The sequence below is a fragment of the Coffea eugenioides genome, chromosome 5 (assembly GCF_003713205.1).
Source record: "Coffea eugenioides isolate CCC68of chromosome 5, Ceug_1.0, whole genome shotgun sequence".
NCBI classification, from domain to species: Eukaryota; Viridiplantae; Streptophyta; class Magnoliopsida; order Gentianales; family Rubiaceae; genus Coffea; species Coffea eugenioides.
Window position 1 is genome coordinate 854897 of NC_040039.1, and position 21639 is coordinate 876535.

At 35.5% G+C, this 21639-nt stretch overlaps 1 protein-coding gene across 1 annotated transcript in view; it reads left to right on the top strand.

Moving 5' to 3' along the window:
- Positions 1 to 1636: 1636 nt before the first annotated feature.
- LOC113770253 (caffeic acid 3-O-methyltransferase-like) overlaps positions 1637 to 21639 on the top strand; it is a 70685-nt gene continuing 50682 nt past the window's right edge. Inside the window, exon 1 of the mRNA XM_027314667.1 lies at positions 1637 to 1901. Within this exon, the coding sequence (XP_027170468.1) occupies positions 1709 to 1901 (193 nt within the window). The 5' untranslated portion in view covers positions 1637 to 1708. The remainder of the gene's footprint in view (positions 1902 to 21639) is intronic.

Sequence of the window (21639 nt, forward strand, 5' to 3'; positions counted from 1 at the left end):
AGACACTACAATTGCCATCAAATAATGGAAGCCAGAAATTCAAAGCAATAACAATTTTAAAGCCAACCCAATGAGCAAAGTGCACAATTCAATCACCCAGAGGACATACAAATACCCCAACACTTATAGCAGTGGCAATCAATAAGCACTTGTGGTCCCAAACTAGTCAATTTCAAAATCAATGCAGTCCAAAGTGCAACACGTGCTTCCAAGAGCTTAGTAAAGGAAACCAAAAGGATAAAATGCTCCTGAACAAGGCAATCAGAGGCAACTAACTTCAACAAGCAAATTTAAGCGTTATAGGCACCTCCCAATTTAACAAGCAAATTACCCACAATTAGACACAAATCACAGCAAATTAGACATAATGGGACCCAAAATCGTAACAACCGCCTCCAATAGACAGTCAATTACCCAATTCAACCTGCCAAAATCAGCAATTAACCCAAGAAATGCTCAAGTCACCTCCTGCTTTTATCCAAAACAACTCAATCACAGGTTGCACAGAAACGACTCAATCACAAATGCCCAGAAGTCACAACTCGATCAATTGGGCAACTAATAACACAGGATAAACAAATGTTAAACAACTACCATCGCCAGTACCACTGGTAAATGCATAGGGGCAAATTAAATCTAAGAGCCAACTGAATCCACTAAGAGATACAAACAACACCAGACAGTACTCCAAGAGCCTAAACAAATGACAGTTATATTAGACTAGGCAAATTAGTTGCAGGACATCACCCAATGCACTGGCTCCAGTAACACATGCAATTCAATCAAATTTACTCAGTGAAATCGCAAGCATCAAAATCCCATCAACATCAAGAAATCAGAATCGGGGACCACAAAATTAATAAGAAAAACCTGGCACCAGGGAGGTTGGGCTACCGACGGCGGCGTTGAGCTGTGCGTCGCGAGTGGTGCAGGTTGAGTGGTGCGCGAGGAAGTGGGCTGGACGAGAGGCGACGCGCGTGTAAGGGAGCAACGAGCTGGGGAAGGTGGCGCTGTCGGCGCTCGTGAGTGTCGCGCGAGGTGGTGCGCGAGTAGGTAGCCGCTGGTGTGGAGCTTGAGCTGAGGTGGCCGAGAGGGTGGAGCTTGGAGGCGGCGGCGATGGCAGCTGGGCAACGGGGAACTGGCGGTGCATGGCTGCTTGATGGGCTTCAGGTGGCGCGAGGTGAGTGATGGACCCCGAGGTGGAGGGAGAGGGCCGCGTGCGACGGATTTTGATAGTGGAGGGAGAGGGCCTTCAGTAGTTTGTTAGTGATTTTCTTCTAAAATCGCCAAAACAAGATCACTGGATTTTGATAGAACAACACAAGATAGTGGACTTAAACGACTCAAATCTCTACTTTGGACGTAACACATAATTCCTTTGTGAAATATCAAATCCATAGACAATTATACTTAAAGTAGCACTGATTACTCAAGCCAACGTTAAAGTAGCACTGAATAAATTTTGTTCATAGTTTTCGTTGTGAGTTCACGTGTAAACTCTATGGATGCTTTTCTTCCTTGCATGTATTTAAGAACAATTCGGCTTGTAAAAAGGCCTCCATAAAATATGCTTTTGGACCCAAAATTTAGGTACCAATTAGAAGATGCAGTTCGCAAAGGGGGATATGTGTTTCACAGGGCGCATGGTACACATGCATTTGAATTTCTTGGAAGCGACCCCAGATTCAATGAGGTATTCAACAAGGCAATGATCCACCACACAGCTATCGTCATAAACAGAATGCTTGAACGGTACAAAGGTTTTGAGCACCTCAAAACTTTGGTAGATCTTGGTGGTGGTCTTGGAATGAACCTCAATATAATCACAACTAAATACCCTAGTCTCAAGGGTATTAATTTTGATTTGCCACATGTTATACAACATGCACCAGCCTATCCTGGTATAATTTTTGCTCTTCTCCATTTGTTGCTCAGTTATGTTTGCTCTTTTGCTTCATTACCCTTTAATTAACAAATTCATGATAGCATGTGAGAACAAATAAAGAAACAGATGCAGACACTTCAAAATAATCTCCGTTAAATTGCAAAACGAATGAGTTAGTTTTGGGGAAGAAAGACACTTACCATCATCAGTTATATACATTTTTTTTTTGGAATTAAAGAGTTTCAATATGTTGTACGACACACTGTTATACTGAATCACAGGCTTCCACAAACTATTGTTTGAAAAGAAGAATTGTTTATTCCATAAGTCCACTGCATTAGAATAGGATTTTTTTTTTAATCTGTAATCCATTACCTTCTACTATTAATAAGGTAAATTTGCAGGAGTTGAACATGTTGGAGGAGACATGTTTAAAGTGTTCCACAGGGGGATGCCATTTTTACAAGGTAAGTTCAACTTTGAAGGAACTCTTCTTAGAAGTCAGTCAGTCACAACAAATGCTACCTTTGAACAATATTCTGCAGATCTTTTCAATCTAATTATGTACAGTCCTTCTCTTTTCAACCATATTATGCAGATCTTCACAGTCTAATAAGTTACCCAACTTCTTATTTGAGTTGCATTTATTTTTACCACTTTAATCAATGAACATTTAGTTGTTAGGCAACAGACGCTTTAACTTTAAAGGTTACTTACACACATGGTTTAAAGACTCGGCCGAGTCGTCACCGTCTCGGTCCCTTCCGATACGATATTGGGACGATACGATTCCAAAATACTTGACTCACCGAGACGTCACCGTGAAGGGTTGAAACGGCTGAGTCACACCAAATCACTCCGAGTCATCCCGAGTCAACATGAATTTTTATTATTTTTACTAATTTTTTAATTATCTTTGTTTATTATATTTTTTACAATTTTTAAAATATTAAATATTTCAAAAATTTGCGTCGAGACCGCGACTAATATGTCGAGACCGATGTGGAACGGTCCGAGCCGCGACCACGACTTTGAACCATGCTTACACATGTATATAACACTCTCTCTAACTTTAGCTATACCATATGGAATTTTAAATAATCAGGAAAGTATCTACAGATCAGGTGAATACTTATAGATTAAGGGATAGGATAATGACACATTAGAAATATTAGTAGTTGAGAGTGATCTATAACTCTCAAGATCATAAAGTCTGTCATCGTCTTATGATGCTTTGTAAAAGGAGTGCCTTTTGTCTGGAATACTCACAGACAACATCCATCAATACTTTTGTAGTGGATACTTCATGATTGGGATGATGATCAATTGCTTGAAGTTGCTGAAAAATTGTTACAAGGCTTTACCAGACAATGGAAAGGTAATAGCTGTTGACGCAATTCTTCCTGTGACTCCTGATGATAGTGCACGCGACAAAGCTACTTGCCAAACAGATCTTATAGTGGTGACTCAATATAAAGGAGGAATTGAGAGATATGAAACAGAGTTTCTTGCCCTGGCTACTGCTGCTGGATTTAAAGGCATAAGTGTGAAATGTTTTGTATGTAACTTGTGGGTCATGGAGTTCTATAAGTAGATGACTAGTTCATGGGGCATTGTACTTTAAAACCTTAAATGTTGTATGTTGAGTGATTGTTAATGTCATGGTGATCATCTGCAATCTACAGCGAGGAAAAAAAACTGCAATACTGACCTCGTAAGAATAAATTTATATATTGTTTTGTTTCCGAATATGATAATTAAGGCAAGTATGATTTAGGATCCCAACTGGTGGTTGGGTATTGTTATTTTACTTCATCCATGCCTTAGCATACTCCAAAAGACATGAAAAAAAGTTTTCTAATACAACACATTTACGTAAAAGTGCACTATCCTACCTATTAAAAGCGCCAAACGCTGAGGAACAGTAGAAGTGGCGTCCTCTGGTGTTCTGCCGGTTCTTTGGTGATTTTGTGCAGCCTTAGGGGCAATTTCGGCGGGAGGTTTCCCTTGCTGCCTGCTTCTTTCTTTTGTTTTTTCCCATCTCCCATTTGGTGTTTCAACCTGGTGCTGCATGTAGGTTTTTAATGCCCCCAAGCCAGAATTTATTTTGGTTTTGCCATGATGAGCCACAATTTGTTCCTGTTTTGCCATGGCTTGAACCTAACATAAAAAAAAAAAAAAAAATGGTTCCTGGTTTTGGACTGATACTACCTTTTTTGGCGAATTTCTATGAATATTGTTAAAATTGAAAAAGTTCAGAAAATTGGGGTTATGTTGGGGTGATTGCTGAATAAGGGGTCGCCGCAATTGAGAGGGGAGGCTACTAGTAAAAAGAGTTTTAATTTTCATTTATTTTGGTTCGATTTTTTTTTATTTTAAAAAAAAAAACGCTTCGCCGCTCATCAGATGAGCGGCGAAAAGTTGCCGACACTGACAACCCTGACGACGATTTAACTGCACGTCAGGAGTACTTTTTTGACTTTTCCTAGATTACTTTTTGACTTTCTTGCTTGAGCCCAAATTATTTGCTATGGACAGGAGCCATTTTATTTTATTTATTTTTTTATAGTTGAAAAAGCTGACTTTTCCTTCTCGACGCCGCAAATCAAATTTGCGGGGTCAATTTTTTTTTAATTGACGCTGCAAATTTAATTAGTAATTTAATAATTGACACCACAAATTTGATTAGTAATTTAATAGCATACTCGATTATCATGTTAATTTATAAATTTCACATTATTCTAATATCATATTTTAAATTTGTGATAATTTTGGTTTATAATAGAATTTTAGTAATATGATTTAAGAATTTTAATTTAAAAAGTGTTACACTGTAATTTAAAAATTAGTATTTCATGTAAAACATAAAATCCTAATTACGCCTATTTAAGGTTACGTAAAAAGGGCAGGAAAAAACTTGGTCGCGCTGCCTTTTATTAAACATTAAATAACTTATTAAAAATTACATATGAAATAATAAAAGGTAGGAAGAATGCTTCGAAAAAAAAAGGAAAAAAAGGTAGGAAAGCAATTCCAACCATCTAGAGTTCGCTACTGCCTCCAGGCCGTAGCTCCCAGCTCGGCTTTCAACACATAAGGACAAAAAAGCTTCGCCGCTCATCAGTTGAGCGGTGAAGCAATTTGAGCAAGCGGCAAAGGGTTTTTTTTTTTTAAAAAAAAAAAACTACCCAAAATACATGAAACCAAAATAAATGAAAATTAAAAGTGTTTTTTGGTGTAGCCTCACCTCTCAATTGCGGCGACCCCTTATTCAGCAATTCTCCCCGGATACCCCCAAAATTCTAAACTTTTTCAAATTTGACAATATTCTAAGAAATTCGCCTACCTTTTTTAGCCATTAGGAAAATATAAATTTAGATTAACATTTTAGTATGAGTTCTGCTCCAAATTTCTTCTAAATTAGTCACCAAAAAGCCTGCTCCAAATTTTGTCTACACTCCTAACCAAAAAAAAAAAGGGTTAAAAACAAAAAAGCCCCCTGTGGTAAGCCTAATACACAGAAAAGCCCCTATAGTTTCAAAATATACAATACGACATCTCATGCTTTGAACTAAATTGTAAAAGTGACGGAATCCGTTAAACTTAACGGAAATGACTTATTGGAACCTAAAAAAAAATTTTTATACCTATTTTTTATCGAAAATACCAATTCTACCCCTTAACCCTCAATTCTCTCTATTTAGAAAATAAAACAAATGATTTTTTTGAGCTGTCTTTTGCTTAATTATATCAGGGTATTTTGGTCATTTTGACCATTTCCGTTAAGTTTAACGGATTCCGTCACCTTTACAATTTAGTTCAAAGTATGAGGAGTCATGTTGTATATTTTGAAACCACGGGGGGCTTTTCTGTGTATTAGGTTTACCACAGGGGGTTTTTTTATTTTTTACCCGAAAAAAAATTATAAAAGGTCCTTGTGTGGCCACTTCTACAACACTTTTTGCACAAATTTAAAACAAATTTCAGTATAATTTTGTTCCAAATTCAATTGAATATTTTAATACCAATTTTGTTCGAAATTCTTCTACATTACTTGAAAAGGAAAAGATGTATGGTGAGCTTTGTCTACACTCCTGACCAACAATAAACACATAAATAAATAAAGGGTCCCTTTAGTGTCCACTTATACAACACATTTTGCATGAATTCATTGCTACTACTTTTATGCATCATTTAATTACTTGCATGAACAACAAAATTTTAGTATAATTTTGTTCTAAGTTCAATTGAATATTTTTAATACCAATTTTGTTCAAAATTTTTCTATATTACGAAAAAAGAAAATGAAGTATGGTCGGCTTTGATTACTTGCATACATTTTAAATAGTCAAAAAGTAATAATAGTAATTGATGATTAAACAAACAACATATAAAGTCTTGGTAAAAAATAATGGTGAGCTTTAATTACTTATATACATTTTAAATAGTGAAAAAATAATAATAGCAATAGATGATTAAACAAACAACATATAAAGCAAAATATATTATTTCCTGCCTGTTTCTCAAAGTTTTTCCCTTCCTTAAATGGCTTTTTTCCTAACTATTACTTTGTATTAATAAACATAACGTAAAGAAAAATTCTAGGATAAATTTTGTTCCAAAATTTTCTATATTAGTGAAAGATGCTTGCAATTAATGAACGTAATCTAATAATCTAACAAAAAGAATAAGGATACATTTGCTCCAAATTCCTCTATATTAGCGAAAAATTAGAAGCTTCCTTGATTGGTTACTTATTTAATGCTCTTTGGATATATTAACTATTACTATTTTTATGCACCATTTATTTATTTCTTCGTTGCTAAAAAAATAATAATAAAGGGTCCCTTGAGTGGCCACTTATAAAGCACTTTTTGCACAAATTAAAAAAAAATTAGTATAATGTTGTTCCAAATTCAATTGAATATTTTAATACTAATTTTGAAATTCTTCTACATTACTGGAAAAGAAGAAGATATATGTTGAGCTTTGTCTACATTCCCGACCAAAAACAAAATAAATAAATAAAGGGTCCTTTTAGTGTCCACTTATATAACATTTTTTGCAGGAATTCATTGCTACTATTTTTATGCATCATTTAATTACTTGAGTGGAACAATTAAAAGTTTAGTATAATTTTGTTTCAGATTCAACTGAACATTTTAATACCAATTTGTTCAAAATTTTTCTATATTGCTGAAAAGGAAAACGAAGTATGGTGAGTTTCAATTACTTGCGTACATTTTAAATAGTCAAAAAGTAATAATAGCAATAGATGATTAAACAAACAACATATAAAGTTTTGGTAAAAAATAATGGTGAGCTTTAATTACTTATGTATATTTTAAATAGCCAAAAATAACAATAGCAATAGATGGTTAAACAAACAATATATAAAACAAAATTTATTAGTTCCTATCTGTTTCTTTCAGTTTTTCCCATCCTTAAATGACTTTTTTCCAAACTACTACTTTGTATTAATAAACATAGCGTAACAAAAAATTCCAAGATAAATTTTGTTCCAAATTTCTCAATATTAGTGAAAGATGCTTGCCATTAATGAACATAATCTAATAATCCTGTTTTGCCATGGCTTGAGCCTAATATATATTAAAAAAAACATGGTGCCTGGCTTTGGATTGATTTGACCCTTTTTAGCCATTAGGAAAATATAAATTTAGATTAACATTTTAGTATGAGTTCAGTTCCAAATTTCTTCTACATTCCTCATCAAAAAATCTGCTCCAAAATTTATCTACACTCCTGACCAAAAACAAAATTATAAAGGGTCCTTGTGTGGCCACATATATAACACTTTTTGTACAAATTCAAAAAAAAAAATTAGTATAATTTTGTTCCAAATTCAATTGAATATTTTAATACCAATTTTGTTCGAAATTCTTGTACATTACTAGAAAGGGAAAAGACGTATATATGGTGAGCTTTGTCTACATTCCTGACCAACAATAAATAAATAAATAAAGGGTCCCTTTAGTGTCCACTTATATAACATTTTTTGCACGAATTCATTGCTACTACTATTATGCATCATTTAATTACTTGCGTGAAAAACAAAATTTTAGTATACTTTTGTTCTAAGTTCAATTGAATATTTTAATACCAATTTTGTTTAAAATTTTTCTATAGTACTGAAAAAGAAAATGAAGTATGGTGAGCTTTAATTACTTGCATACGTTTTATATACTCAAAAAGCAATGATAGTAATAGAAGATTAAACAAACAACATATAAAGTCTTGGTTAAAAAATAATGGCGAGCTTTAATTATTTATGTACTTTTAAATAGTGAAAAAATAATAATAGCAATAGATGATTAAACAAACAACGTATAAAGAATAATTTATTATTTCCTGCCTGTTTCTCTGAGTTTTTCCCCTCCATAAATGGCCTTTTTTCCTAACTATTACTTTGTATTAATAAACATAGCGTAAAGAAAAATTCTAGGATAAATTTTGTTCCAAATTTTTCTATATTAGTGAAAGATGCTAGCTATTAATGAATATAATCTAATAATCTAACAGAAAGAATCAGCATACATTTTGCTCTTAATTCCTCTATATTAGCAAAAAATTAGAAGCTTCCTTGATTGGACACTTATTTAATGCTCTTTGGATATATTAACTATTACTATTTTTATGCACCATTTATTTATTTCTTCATTGTTAAAAAAATAATAATAAAGGGTTCTTGAATGGCCACTTATATAGCACTTTTTGCACAAATTCAAAAAAAAAAATTAGTATAATGTTGCTCCAAATTCAATTGAATATTTTAATACCAATTTTGTTTGAAATTCTTCTACATTACTGGAAAAGAAGAAGAGGTATGGTGAGCTTTGTCTACATTCCTGACCAAAAATAAATAAATGAATAAAGGGTCCCTTTAGTGTCCACTTATATAACACTTTTTGTAGAAATTCATTGCTACTTTTTTTACGCACCATTTAATTACTTTTGTGAAAAAGCAAAATTTTAGTATAATTTTGTTCCAGATTCAATTGAATATTTTAATACCAATTTTGTTCAAAATTTTTCTATATTGCTGAAAAGAAAATGAAGTATGGTGAGCTTTAATTTTACTTGTGTACATTTTAAATATTCAAAAAGTAATAATAGCAATAGATGATTAAACATACAACATATAAAGTCTTGGTAAAAAATAATGGAGAGCTTTAATTACTTATGTACGCTTTAAATAGCCAAGAAAAATAATAGCAATAGATGGTTAAACAAACAACATATAAAGCAAAATTTCCTACCATTTCCTACCTATTTCTTTGAGTTTTTCCCCCTCCTTAAGTGGCTTTTTTCTTAACTATTACTTTGTATTAATAAACATAGCGTAACAAAAAATTTCAGGATGAATGTTGTTCCAAATTTCTCTATTTTAGCGAAAGATGCTTGCATTAATGAACATAATCTAATAATCTAACAAAAAAATCAGGATACATTTTGCTCCAAATTTCTCTATATTAGCGAAAAAAATAGAAGCTTCCTTGATTGGACACTTATTTAGTGCTCTTTTGATACATTAACTAGTACTATTTTATGCACCATTTATTTATTTCTTTGTTGCCAAAAAATAATTATTCTAACTTTTTTTGTGTTAAATGCGTTGAGCACCAATTGTTTCAATGAGTTTTAGATAATAGAAAAAGAATGTTTAACAGTTGGAAATGGCTACACATAGAGAATACAAGGCTGAATTTATTTTTACTTGCTTGCTTCTTGAAAAAGCTTTTTGCTTGATAAATTGTGTCCTAATTACTTCCTCTGTTCCATTTTGATAGTATTTTTTTGTTCATAGTTTAAGTAAAACTGCTTAACTTTTAAAAGAATAAATCTAGTCTACTATTTTCTTAAAATACCATTAAACCAATATCAGAAGTTTGACTAATCACCATACCTTTCTCCCTTTCTCTCTCAACATCTCTCCCTCTCTTGCTTATTTTGAATTCTAGGGTTAGCCATGGCTGCCCTTCATCCTTCGGGTGAAGGACAACCTATGCATCCATTACCATCAAAATGTTCCTTCATAGATATAGGGCATGTTTGACAAATAAATTTTCACCTAAGTTTGTCAGCTACAAAATTATTTAATAACTTTAGTTATAGTAATCTCAAAAAAAATTTCAAAGTTTTTAAACTATATATTTCAAACTATCCAAAAATTTACACACTTCAAAAAAAAATTTTACAATTTTTATAATAAGTTACAGTAAAGTTTTAAACAAACACTCAAAAAACTCATTTGCCAAACAGGGCCATAATCTCCTCTTCTTCTCCTACCTTAACGCCAACTTCTTGTCTCAAACCTAGTGAACTTTATAGGGAGGAACCAACATTATCCTTTTCGAGGGAAGATGTTCGGCTCCTTGCTGCTCCTTTCAAGTTTGTGCTCTTTGGAAAATTTTCCAAAGGTCGGCCGTCCATGGAAGGGCTCAGAAAAGAATTCTTGGCTCTCGGCTTTAAGGGTCCTATATCCTTAGGACTTCTTGACCCTCAACACATCTTAATCAGATTCGAGTTGGAAGATGATTTCGATAGGTGTTGGCTTCATGGATTCTAGTCTTTTCAAGGATTTGGCATGAGGGTTTTTAAGTGGTCTCCAACCTTTCACTGGACATGGAATCATCGATTGTCCCAATCTAGATCCAGTTGCTGTGCCTTCTAGTACATCTTTTTAACAAGGGACCCTTGTTTTCCATAGCTAAATTGGTCTGTGAACCCTTAAGGCTGGACGCATCGACACCAACGCTTGCTAGGCCAGGAGTGGCAACGATTTTTGTTGACGTGGATCTACCACAGCCCCTTCCTGAACGTGTTTGGATCTGGAATCGGTCCAATGGTTTTTGGCAGTGAGTTGAGTACGAGAATTTACATGATTATTGTGTGAACTGTAAGAAACTTGGACACCATAGTAGCGCTTGTAGACAATTTAGTAGTTCAAGGAAGCAACCTGATAATAAGGACGGGAATATTGGGGGGGGGGGGGGGCAATGGAATAACAGAAAATTTGGATCCCAAAGGATGGTCACAATCACTCGGAGGAACGAAATCACACTTTGTCAGATAGCAACTAGCATCTTCAAATTCGGACAATCAATTGTGGAGGAGCAAACGATGCTGAAGGACTTAGTCCCGGACAATCAGTTGACACTAACGGTACAACATAATAGTCACAACCCTAGCTCGCAACAACCGACGAGTGACCAGCAATCAATGGATTTGAATCATAGCCAGAGCGCTTCCAAAAATTTAGCCTCAGTGGTGCAACGGCAGCACCGGACCAAAACCTGGGAAACTCCAACGGAGCAACCACAGAATAAAGTTGTGCACTAGCAGGAATTAACCTTGGTAATTCCATTTGAGCTGGGGCAGAGTGAAGTTTTGCATCAGCAGGCATCAACAGTGTTGTAGTGTGAGACATTGCAGTAGCCATTAGAACCACAAACAAAATCTCTACCACAACTCCCCTTGACAGATCACAACACCTTCGCTATTATAGATTACCAGAAGCTTTATTCTAAATGAAGAGGAAACCTAGACTCACTCTCGGATGTTGAGGGACAGCAACATCAAAGTAAATCTCGTGAAATGCTGGTGGAGGACTTTATTCAATTCAAGAAACAAGTAGACCACCTCTTTCCAATACCCCAGAAGGAGACGCAATTAGCCAAACGTGGGTGATGAAGGCGATTTCTAAACTTACCAAAGACTGTTGTAACTAGGTAGTTTTCAAAGGTATCCACAGAATCTTCCTCTCAATTTTAATTATGACGAGTTTTTTGGTGTGGAATATAAGGGGCATAGTTGGTCGTGCCTCTTCGTGTCGTTTAAAGAAGTTAATAAGGTTACATTTAGTGTCGTTTTTAGTAATCTTAGAGCCTATGGTTGTGCCGGAACAATTAGATGGTTTTATAGCCAAGTTTGGCTTCCATCTTGGTGTTAGTAACTTTTCCAATAAAATATGGGTTATGTGGAAGGCAGGTTTTGCAGTAGATGTAATAATTGCAGATCAATTTATTCATTTGGCTGTTGCTCATGAGTCATGAATTTTGTTTCTTATTGTTCCTTTATATATGCTAAATGTTCACAAATTGAAAGAAGATCTTTATGGTCGGACTTAGTTTCTTTGTCAGGTGGCTTGGTTTCTAAGCCGTGGCTGATAGGTGGTGGCTTTAATGTTGCTGCGTCCATTGATGAATACTTGGGCCAAGCACTACAGAACTTGAATGCAATGGTGGAATTTGCTGATTGTATTTCAATCTATGGTCTGAAACATATTACTTTGTCTGAAAGTTGTTATACTTGGATTGGCGTTCGTCATGGTAGGCGAGTGTGGAAGAGATTGGATAGGTTCCTAATGAATCTAGAATGGCAGCACCTCTTTCCTAACTCAGAAGTGCAACACCTTAATCGTGCAACTTTAGATCAAGTCCATTATTGTTGTAACTCCAGCCATGCTCGAGCTTGGGAACGCGATCATTTAGGTTTCAATATATGTGGGTTAATAACCCCAGCTTTCTCACTGTGGTTCGAAGCAGTTGGGATCAGCCGGCTTTAGGTTACGGTATGGCGAGGTTTGTCATAAAATTGAAGAGACTTAAGTAGGTTTTGCGTGAATGGAATAAGGTGTCCTTTGGGAACATTTTTGATAACATAGCAAAAGCTCAAGAAGAAGTTAAACAGAAGGAATTACAACTAGAAGAAGAGGAAATAGAAGCAATGCATCTGTAATGGAGTCAGGCAAATGCTGCTCTGCTAAAGCATTTGGCGGACGAAGAAGTTTCTTGGAAATAGAAAGCTAGAGTAAGGTGGTTAAAAGAAGGTGATTCGAACACAAGATATTTTCACTTTGCACTTTTAGATAAGTGAGTTTGGCTTTCTATGTAGAAAATTAAAAGCTTGAAGGGGGTCTATATTGAGGGAGATGACAACATTGGTGCATCGGCTGTGGATTTCTTCAAGTCCTTGTTAGCAGATTCTTCATTGTTAAACAGCCAGGCAACCTTGAAGCTATGAAACAATGGTCCTGCCCTTGTAACGCCTCTACAGAATGACCAACTGATAGAGGAAGTCACTCTAGAGGAAGTTGAAAGGGCAGTGTTTGAATTGGATGGGCAAAGTGCAGCTGACAGCGATGGATTTGCGGGTTGCTTTTATACTCATTGTTGGGAGATCATTGCGGAAGATGTCTTCCGAGCTGCTTGAGAATTCATGTGTGGAGTTCCACTACCTAAGGGTATTGCAAGTACTCTGGTGGTATTAATTCCAAAGAAGGAGGTGCCTACGACATTTGCAGACTTCAGGCCAATTAGTCTTTGTACCTTTATCAATAAGGTCTTCACTAAAATTCTTAGTAATTGAATTAAAATCGTTCTTCCCACTCTCATCTCACTAGAACAATTCAGTTTTGTCAGTGGAAGAGAGATCTCAGATAGTATCTTACTTGCACGGGAGATGGTTAACTCAATTGATAAAAAGGTCAGGGGGCACAATGTAATACTCAAGGTTGATATGATAAAGGCATTTGATCGTGTCTCATGGCGTTTTTTGTCCCTATTGCTGGGCTGTTTTGGCTTCCATCCTCATTTTTTCTCCCTGGTTATGAATAACCTCTCTTCCACTTGGTTTTCAATCCTTGTCAACGGGAAGCCATATGGATTTTTCCAAACAAGTCATTGAAACAAAAGGATCCCCTTTCTCCTTTTCTTTTTATATGGTGTTAGAGGCGCTTAGTAGAGGCTTGAAGAGCTTAATCTTGATGGGAACGGTGCAACCATATGCTCTTGGCTGTGGCTGCATGCCAGTGTCACACCTAGCATTTACGGATGATGTTGTAATTTTTTCAAGAGATGACCGTCGTTCAGTTAGCTAGGAAACGACTAATGGCTCGGTGGACGGGGTTTCAGTAGATGGATCTCCCCTTTGTTGATTAGCAAGAAAGCTTTTCAAAGGTAAAAGTAAGAAAGAACACTTTCAGCAGTTAATTGAGAAGATGAGACAAAAGTTGGCGGGCTGGAAGGACAAGTTGCTATCAACTGGTGGCCAGATAATTTTAATCAAACATATTCTGGCTGCTATACCATTATATGCTTTTACAGTTTTACAGCCACCTAAGAGTGTGTTGGGCTAGTTGGAGAGGATTATGTCCTCTTTTTTCTGGGGGGAAGCAGATAGACTGGATAAAAGACATCGGATTAAATGGAGCAATGTGTGCATGCCAACACAGGAAAATGGTTTGGGGTTGTGCCGACTGGAAGACAGTGTGAACGCTTTTGGGTGCAAACTATGGTGGAAGTTGCGGTCTACTGAAACTTTATGGGCTCGGTTCATTCACTCTAAATATGCTATTGCTAAGAAGGTTTGTCACAGGTCCGAGGTTTGGTGGAAGAAAACTTGCAAGTATTAATAAGGGATGGTAGCTCCTCATTCTAGTACGATAATTGGTTTGGCTCCGGTCCTCTTGCTAGCCAAAAGGTTCAAGTGCCATTGCCAAATGTTCGTGTCTGAGATTTGTTGCAAAATAACGACTGGAACTTGGGCCAAGTAGAGTTGGTTCTCACACATGAAGAAAAAAATGCAGATTTTACGGTCTCATACGTAGCTCTCCCAGGGTAAGGATCTGATGGTCTAGTGTCCATCTGCAAATGGTTCGTTTTAGGTATCCTTAGCAATGGAAATGCTTCGGCAACCTTCAAGCTCAATGATATGCAGGAGGATGAGCAGGCGAATGCCATCAAAGGTATCGGTCTTTATGTGGAGACTGATTAATTTCATACTGCCATTTCCAGATATCCTACAACAATTTGGTTTTAATCACCCCTCGAAGTTTGCATTCTGTGATAATTAGGACAGTTTCGCCCACTGCTTCCTTGGATGTCAACTGGCAGTGCAGGTGTGGAAGAGAATAGAGTAGAAATTGGGTTTGAAAGTACCACCATCAAAGGATATTATGCTTCATTTGCAGAATTGGTGGATGCACTCTTCGGGGAGGTCAACAATGGCCGAGCTAACGCAGATAGTCCCCTTGTTAATCTGCGGGGAGCTGTGGAAAGCAAGGAACAAAGCCATTTTTGATGATTATAAAATGATAGCTGGTCAAGTCTTTCATCATGTGCTTGAGTTGTTACATTTTATTTCCTTGGCTCACCTCTTTGTCTTGGAAAATTGCAGTGGAAAGCGTCTTCAGCAGCTGGGGTTGTGGCTTTCCTTCACAGTTTCTAAACCCAAAAATGCTTAACTCTAGTTTGGTCTTTGCCATCACACCCTCATGCAAAACTAAATATAGACGGCTCGTTGCTAGGGAGTCTGGGAGACTCGAGGGAGATAATATCACTCATTGGCGTCCCTTCTCGTGTACGAGGCTTTGCCGGTTAAAACAAAAACATTAATTACAATAACAGTACTAAAAAAATTATACTACTATTCAAACTATGAATCTAAGCAATTAATGAATAAAGTAGATTATACTCATTGATAATAAAGTACATTAAATAAAAATATTCTTAGAGAAATTAAAATTTAATTAATTTTTAATTGAAAAGTGGGTCCTAGGTTGGGCTCACGAATGAGCTAATAAACGAGCTCCTTAGTAGCAAACATCATTGGTTCGATGTTTTGGGTGAAACCAATTCACTAATAAAAAGCATTTTCTAAGTGAAGATATGTGTGAGTTGAAGTGAGACTATATTTTAAAATGAATGAAAAACAGACTATTAAAGTGAGACGAATAGATTACTTTGGTGTAATAAAAGATTCCATGAATTTTGTTCCAAATTTATAAATTTTGTCCCACATATTTCTATTTATATTAAAAGAAAATTAAAATGACCTCTTGATTAGAACTTGACATAATTGATATGTACTAACTGACGTAAACAATTGCTATAATAACAAAACTCTGTTAGAATATTACACAGAGTTGATTATAGTGAGTTATAATTTGTTTAAAAGGTTGTACACTATTCAAGCTCTCCCTTATCAATAGCCATTCTGCATTTGTTCTTGGCCATTCTTAATACCCTTTTTATATAAAAAAAAATTTATGAAAGAGGAGAGTAGGATAGTAAACCGTCTCTGCAATTGTGTTTTTAAACTTGTACTGAATAGGCCAGTCTGACTAGTCGAACCAAAAACTGGCTAGGTTTCCTATTCGTGTCTCTTTTAAAAATTGCACGTCAAAAACTCTGTAAATCCTGATTTTACTAATCTTGTCATTTTTTCTATATTTTTTTCATTACTAATTTCTATATTTTTTCCTGTATTTTCTTCATCTCTAAAGCCTAATTTCATCTCTCCAACAACCAGGTGATAACATATGCAAAATCACGAGGGAAAAGTTTCAAGAAAATAGCAAGAAAGAAAATGGGAAAATAGATTTATAAATCTACGCATTGCTATCTTTTTTTTTTTTTAAATCTACGCATTGCTATCTTTTTTTTTTTTTGTTGGCAAGAGAAAGTTGCTTTTATTGATCTGTACAATATAACCTTACAAAGGAATAAATCTCCTACATCAACAAAACTTCTAGTGCAATGTCAGCACTGTACAGAACAGGTAGAAAAGCTAACAACATTAAAAGCTGAACCCATTAATCAATCTTGGTCCAAACCCCACTCAAGCATCAATTGCCAATTAGTCTTAGTCTTTGGAGCTTTGGATCAAAAAAGCGCAGACAGCCAAATCACTCTAGTAATATTCTCCATAAATTTCAATGTTACTACAGATGAAAGCTGAAATATCCTCCTGTTTCTTTCTTGCCATATCTGCCAAACAGTGGTTGCAAAAACATGAGGCCTGATTTTAGACACAAAGGAGCTTGAGCTAGCATGTTGAGACCATCACGTTACTTCTTCATCCCATGGTAAAGAGCATCTATATACCAAACAAAGTCTCTGTAGTTTCTCCAATATGCAACCAGAGAAAGTCCATTGGAAGAATAGATGCTCAATCGTCTCATTTTCTTGATTGCATAAAACACAAATTGGAGAGACATTTGCTACTCCCCATCTAGCAAGTCTACCCTTAGAAGTTTATGTTGTACTGCTAACCACAGTACAAACGCAAATTTTGGTATATGGACACTCCTCCAGATAAGCTTGAATCAAGATACCTTAGTTCCTGTGTGAAACAATTTTTCGATAGTAGACTTAACAGAAAGTACTCCATTTGCTGTTGCTGTCCACCTTACGCAGTCCTACATATGGGATTGCAGTAAGATTGGAGCACAGTCTTTAAGCTCTCGCACCTTAGCATTAAAATGTCTTCCAATAGCCCAGATCTATTCACTACTCATAACCAAATCAACCACTTTTAGATAGCTTAGATAGCTTTAGGTCTCTAAGCAAAGATTCAGGAAATTTCAGGTAGAGGGGTCCCAAAGAGAGCCAATTATCAAACCAGAAAGGAGTGCCCTTTCCAGCGCCAATATCAACACTGATCAGAAGCTTAGCAGTGTTTCTGATTTTAAGAATCTTCCTCCAAATCGAGGAACATTCAGTAGGTATTTTGATTTCCCAGAGGCTGCATTTATTCAGCTTAACCGAGTGGATCCACCTCACCCATAAAGTGTCTTTTTTGTTTGTACATATATTCGAAATCAATTTGAGCATCAAACATGTATTACACTGAACAATATTTCTAATCCCCAAACCTGCTTCTTCCTTTGGTCTACAAACATCTAACCACTGATCGACAAATTCTTGCAAGCGCATAGGGTCAATCGTAGTAATAATTTACCTGAAATATTTTAAGGTCGAACCCACAGAAACGAGTTAATTTTCTACTTTAATTATTCTAACAAAATTCAAATTTAAGGAGTGTATTTTCTACTTAAGCAATAAAAGAAACAATCAATGTAAATAAAATAGTGGTGAGAAAACAATAGACGTGAGTGTAGGGTTTCAGATTTTAATTCAAAATTTGAATCAATTATCTAGTTAATTTCTTGCCAAGTTATGAATGCATCACATATCTATATTTTAGACCACCTCTCGATGCATCTAAAGTATGTTTAATTAAATCCTACGCCTCTCTTAATGATCATAAGATTTCAATTAAACCCATTAAAATTCTCAGTGATATAGGTGCGTCACACATACTCTAACCTGCTCTCGTGATTAGTCTATGTGTGTTTATCTATCTAGCGCACAGTTGTATCTCCTTTCTCAAGTTGACACAAACCCAACATTCATGTTCATGGTTTTTTTTTTGTGTTAAAATATTATTTGTATTGATTCCAAGGCAACAGATACAATAGAAAATAAACTGACTGAGCCCTACCACCTAAAGAGGCACTAGCCTCAGGCCCGGGACTTCCCTAGCATCCATAGCCAGGCAGCCTCGAACTTCCCTTGGGAGCTGATGAACGTAATCAAAGACCATATTAGGACACCCTCGCAGAGCAGCTGACATTCATGTTCATGGTGATCAAGCATAAACACGCATTAAGAACAAGATAAATAAATCATAGTAAAAAGCAAGAAATTAAACTAGAAAAATTAATCAAATTCCTTCATTAAAACCCTAACCCTAGAAACAATTTATTTCAACATGATTTATAAGTTACAACCACGAATTTAAAAAGTTGCTACAAAGATAAGAGAAAGAGTAAGAAAACTTTTCAGTTGTTTGCTCCAATCTTCTCCTTACGTGCTCCTTGATTCGCCTCCGTTTGATATTGATCTCTCAAGAATAAATTATGAAAAGATGTTAAAACTAGACTAGACTAATGTTTTCCACCTAAAAATGACCTAAAAACCCCTATTTATAGTTTCTTGAAGATATATCCTAAATAGGGTAGGAATAGACTCAATTGGATTCAAAAAATCGTGTTTTCGCACATTTATCCAATGAAGACCAGCCCAATGTCCAGTGCCTGTCATTGGACTGAGCTCAAAGCATAAAAGGATCTGGAGATGTTCAGCGTGAAGCCATTTGCAAAGTCTAGCACCGATCATGGATTTGACCACGGATCAATGCGGATCCACACGTGGATCACTTTGAAACCTCAAAACACCATCAAATAGGCCAAATCAGTTCTTGCTCAAAACATAAAATTGTAAACCTTTAATAAGCTTTCTAACGCCACAAGAATCATGTCATTTGGAGATCTGGACGCTGAGATATGCCTAAAAAACTAATACCTGGTCATAAGCGCATTGCAGCACAATTGTACTTCAGTAATTTGGACTTTTGACCATGAAAATGTGAGAACCAAACTTTGAGGTCTTCATAAAAGTTGTAGAGAATTCTCTTAACTTAAAATTAAATCAAGAATCATCTTAATACGATTTCTGTAACTCAAGTTATCACCAAAATACTGAAATATGTCATTCCTGCGAAACCTCTATCCCTTGACTTTGTCCTCTTTCATTGCTACTTCACACCTTGTTTTTAGTCCATTTTCTCTGTAATTGAGCTTTTCACCTATTAGAATAATATATGTGAGGACCCGGAAAATTTTTTTTTTCTTATTTTATCGAATATTATTGGTTTATTTAAATATTTATTCACCCGTTTTCTCCGAATAATTTATTCCAACCATTTTAAGTCCATTCGTATGGAACAATGTCTCTCTTATATTTTTAAAATGTCCTGTTAGCAAATTTGATTTTCGGAAGTTCGTTTAAGTGAAGAATAACGAGTATACGTGTTTCGAGGCGATATTTTAACCGAAAGTACAATTACCTTGGAGAATTAAGAATGATCAATAGTAGATTAAGAAAAGTTAATTGAGGAAGTAGAAGTGAATGGATTCTAATTAAGTTACCCCGTGATCGCGTCGAAGGTTTTCGAAAATCACACCGCGCGGCAAATTGGAGACTTAAGGAATCAATGTGTGAGTACTCATGGTTTATTTCTAAGATAACTATTTTTATGATTAATTACCCTAATATTAGTTACTTCTATTATCGTTACACAAATTTCTTTTAAATTTCACTTTATCGTGCGCGAATTGAAAATTCACGTAAATTGAGCCGGAGCGGCTAAGTGGAGATTTAAGAAACTTAATCTAGACTACTAAGAGTGAATAATTATAATGTTTAAGGAAGTGCATAAGAGGTTTAGTGCACAAGGGAAAAAAACTCGAGAAAAAACAGACACGAAACGCGCGCGTACGCGTACTATTGGAGAGTTGACTTTTGTGCACAAAAGTCAACAACACCAAGCTTCTCAAGAGCTTCCCATACAGATTTCAACTCCATCTCATTCTTCAAAGCAGCCGCTCTCCCAAGGAAAAAAGAACAAATACGTTTCTATTTAATCACTTAATTCTGCACATTTTCTACTTAAATTTTACCGTCAATCAAAACGACTTGAGACTAGTTTTGGAAGGGAAAAGTTCATTCTCAGGTTTCTTGGAGTGCAAGGTGACAAATTTATCAGTTATCAACCAAGAGTAGTAATCATCCAACTTTTGAAACTTGATTTAGGGGTAGATTTGACTTGGAAGCTTTATTTCATGTGGATAATTGGTTGGTTGAAAACATGTGAGTGGGCTCTATGAAATCCCACAATGAAAATGTTAGACTGATATGATGATTTTGGATGTTATTTATGTTGATTAAGTGTTAAACTAGTGGATATAAGTTGAAAAAGTAGAAGGAAAACAAAAGGAAACCAATGGGAGGAAAGAGTTGATTCTGCCCTGTTGTTGCAGAGGTCTTGAGGTTAAATGACCATGATTATGATGTAAATATGTTGTATAGGTTGTGTGGAAATTTTCCACCAAAAATCACTTGATTTGGTCGGGTAAAAGTTGTATTTTCGAAAATCCTTCAAACCTAGAAACCGTGTACAGAGGTACTATGGCAGCGAATTTTGAACAAACATAACTCTTTGTTCCGACATCGAAATCGAGTGCCGTTTGTGGCATTTGAAACTAGACATTTCCAGTTTTCTAAAAATATAAAATATATCCCCTGATTCGATTTAAGTGAACCGTACTAGCTTTTCAAAATTACCTATTCTGTTTTACGGCTGTGTTGGAGAGATAGTGAGGTGCTGGAAATTGTTGCTTGAATTTGAGCTAGCTATGGACTGAATCTTAAAATGTTTTCTCTGAGAAATTGTATCCCTATGAATGTAGTTTCCAATACCACTAACCATGCCCAATTTCAATTTGAATTGACTGAGTTACAGCCAAAATACAGACTTGCACCAGAGAAAGAAAACCCTAATTTTACGCTAGCCGATGTCTTAGCTCGAATTGGGACTTGTTATTTTGAAACATTTGGTGTAAATCATTTACCAAATGTATGTTAGATATTTATTAGACCTTTGTTTCATAAATGAACCAGATTTGAGTAGATTGCATTGGCCAAATGTTCGGAAAAGGAAAACGGAAGCATAAGGCACATTTGCCTTGGAAATTCTTGAAATCTTAGTGGTCTTGTTAACTGACCTTCCGAACGAATTTTTTCATGAAATTTAACAGAGGAATAACCTTTATATAGTAGTGTAATGATACCAAATTTGGTGCCATTCCAAGTTTATTTTGATGCCCAACTGAAGTCCCAAAACTTATGCTTCAAATCTGGAAATTTTTGTGCAGTAAGAAATTTTGAACCAATTTTGACCTGCTACATCTTCGAGCTCAAAACTCCGTTTCTTGTTCCGTTTGTTGTGTTTTAAACTTGGATTGTAACTCTAATTGAATTTCAAATTCGAGAGGCTATTTCACATTCTGTGAATTTTGCTGAATTTCCAAAATTTGCCAAAAACCAACC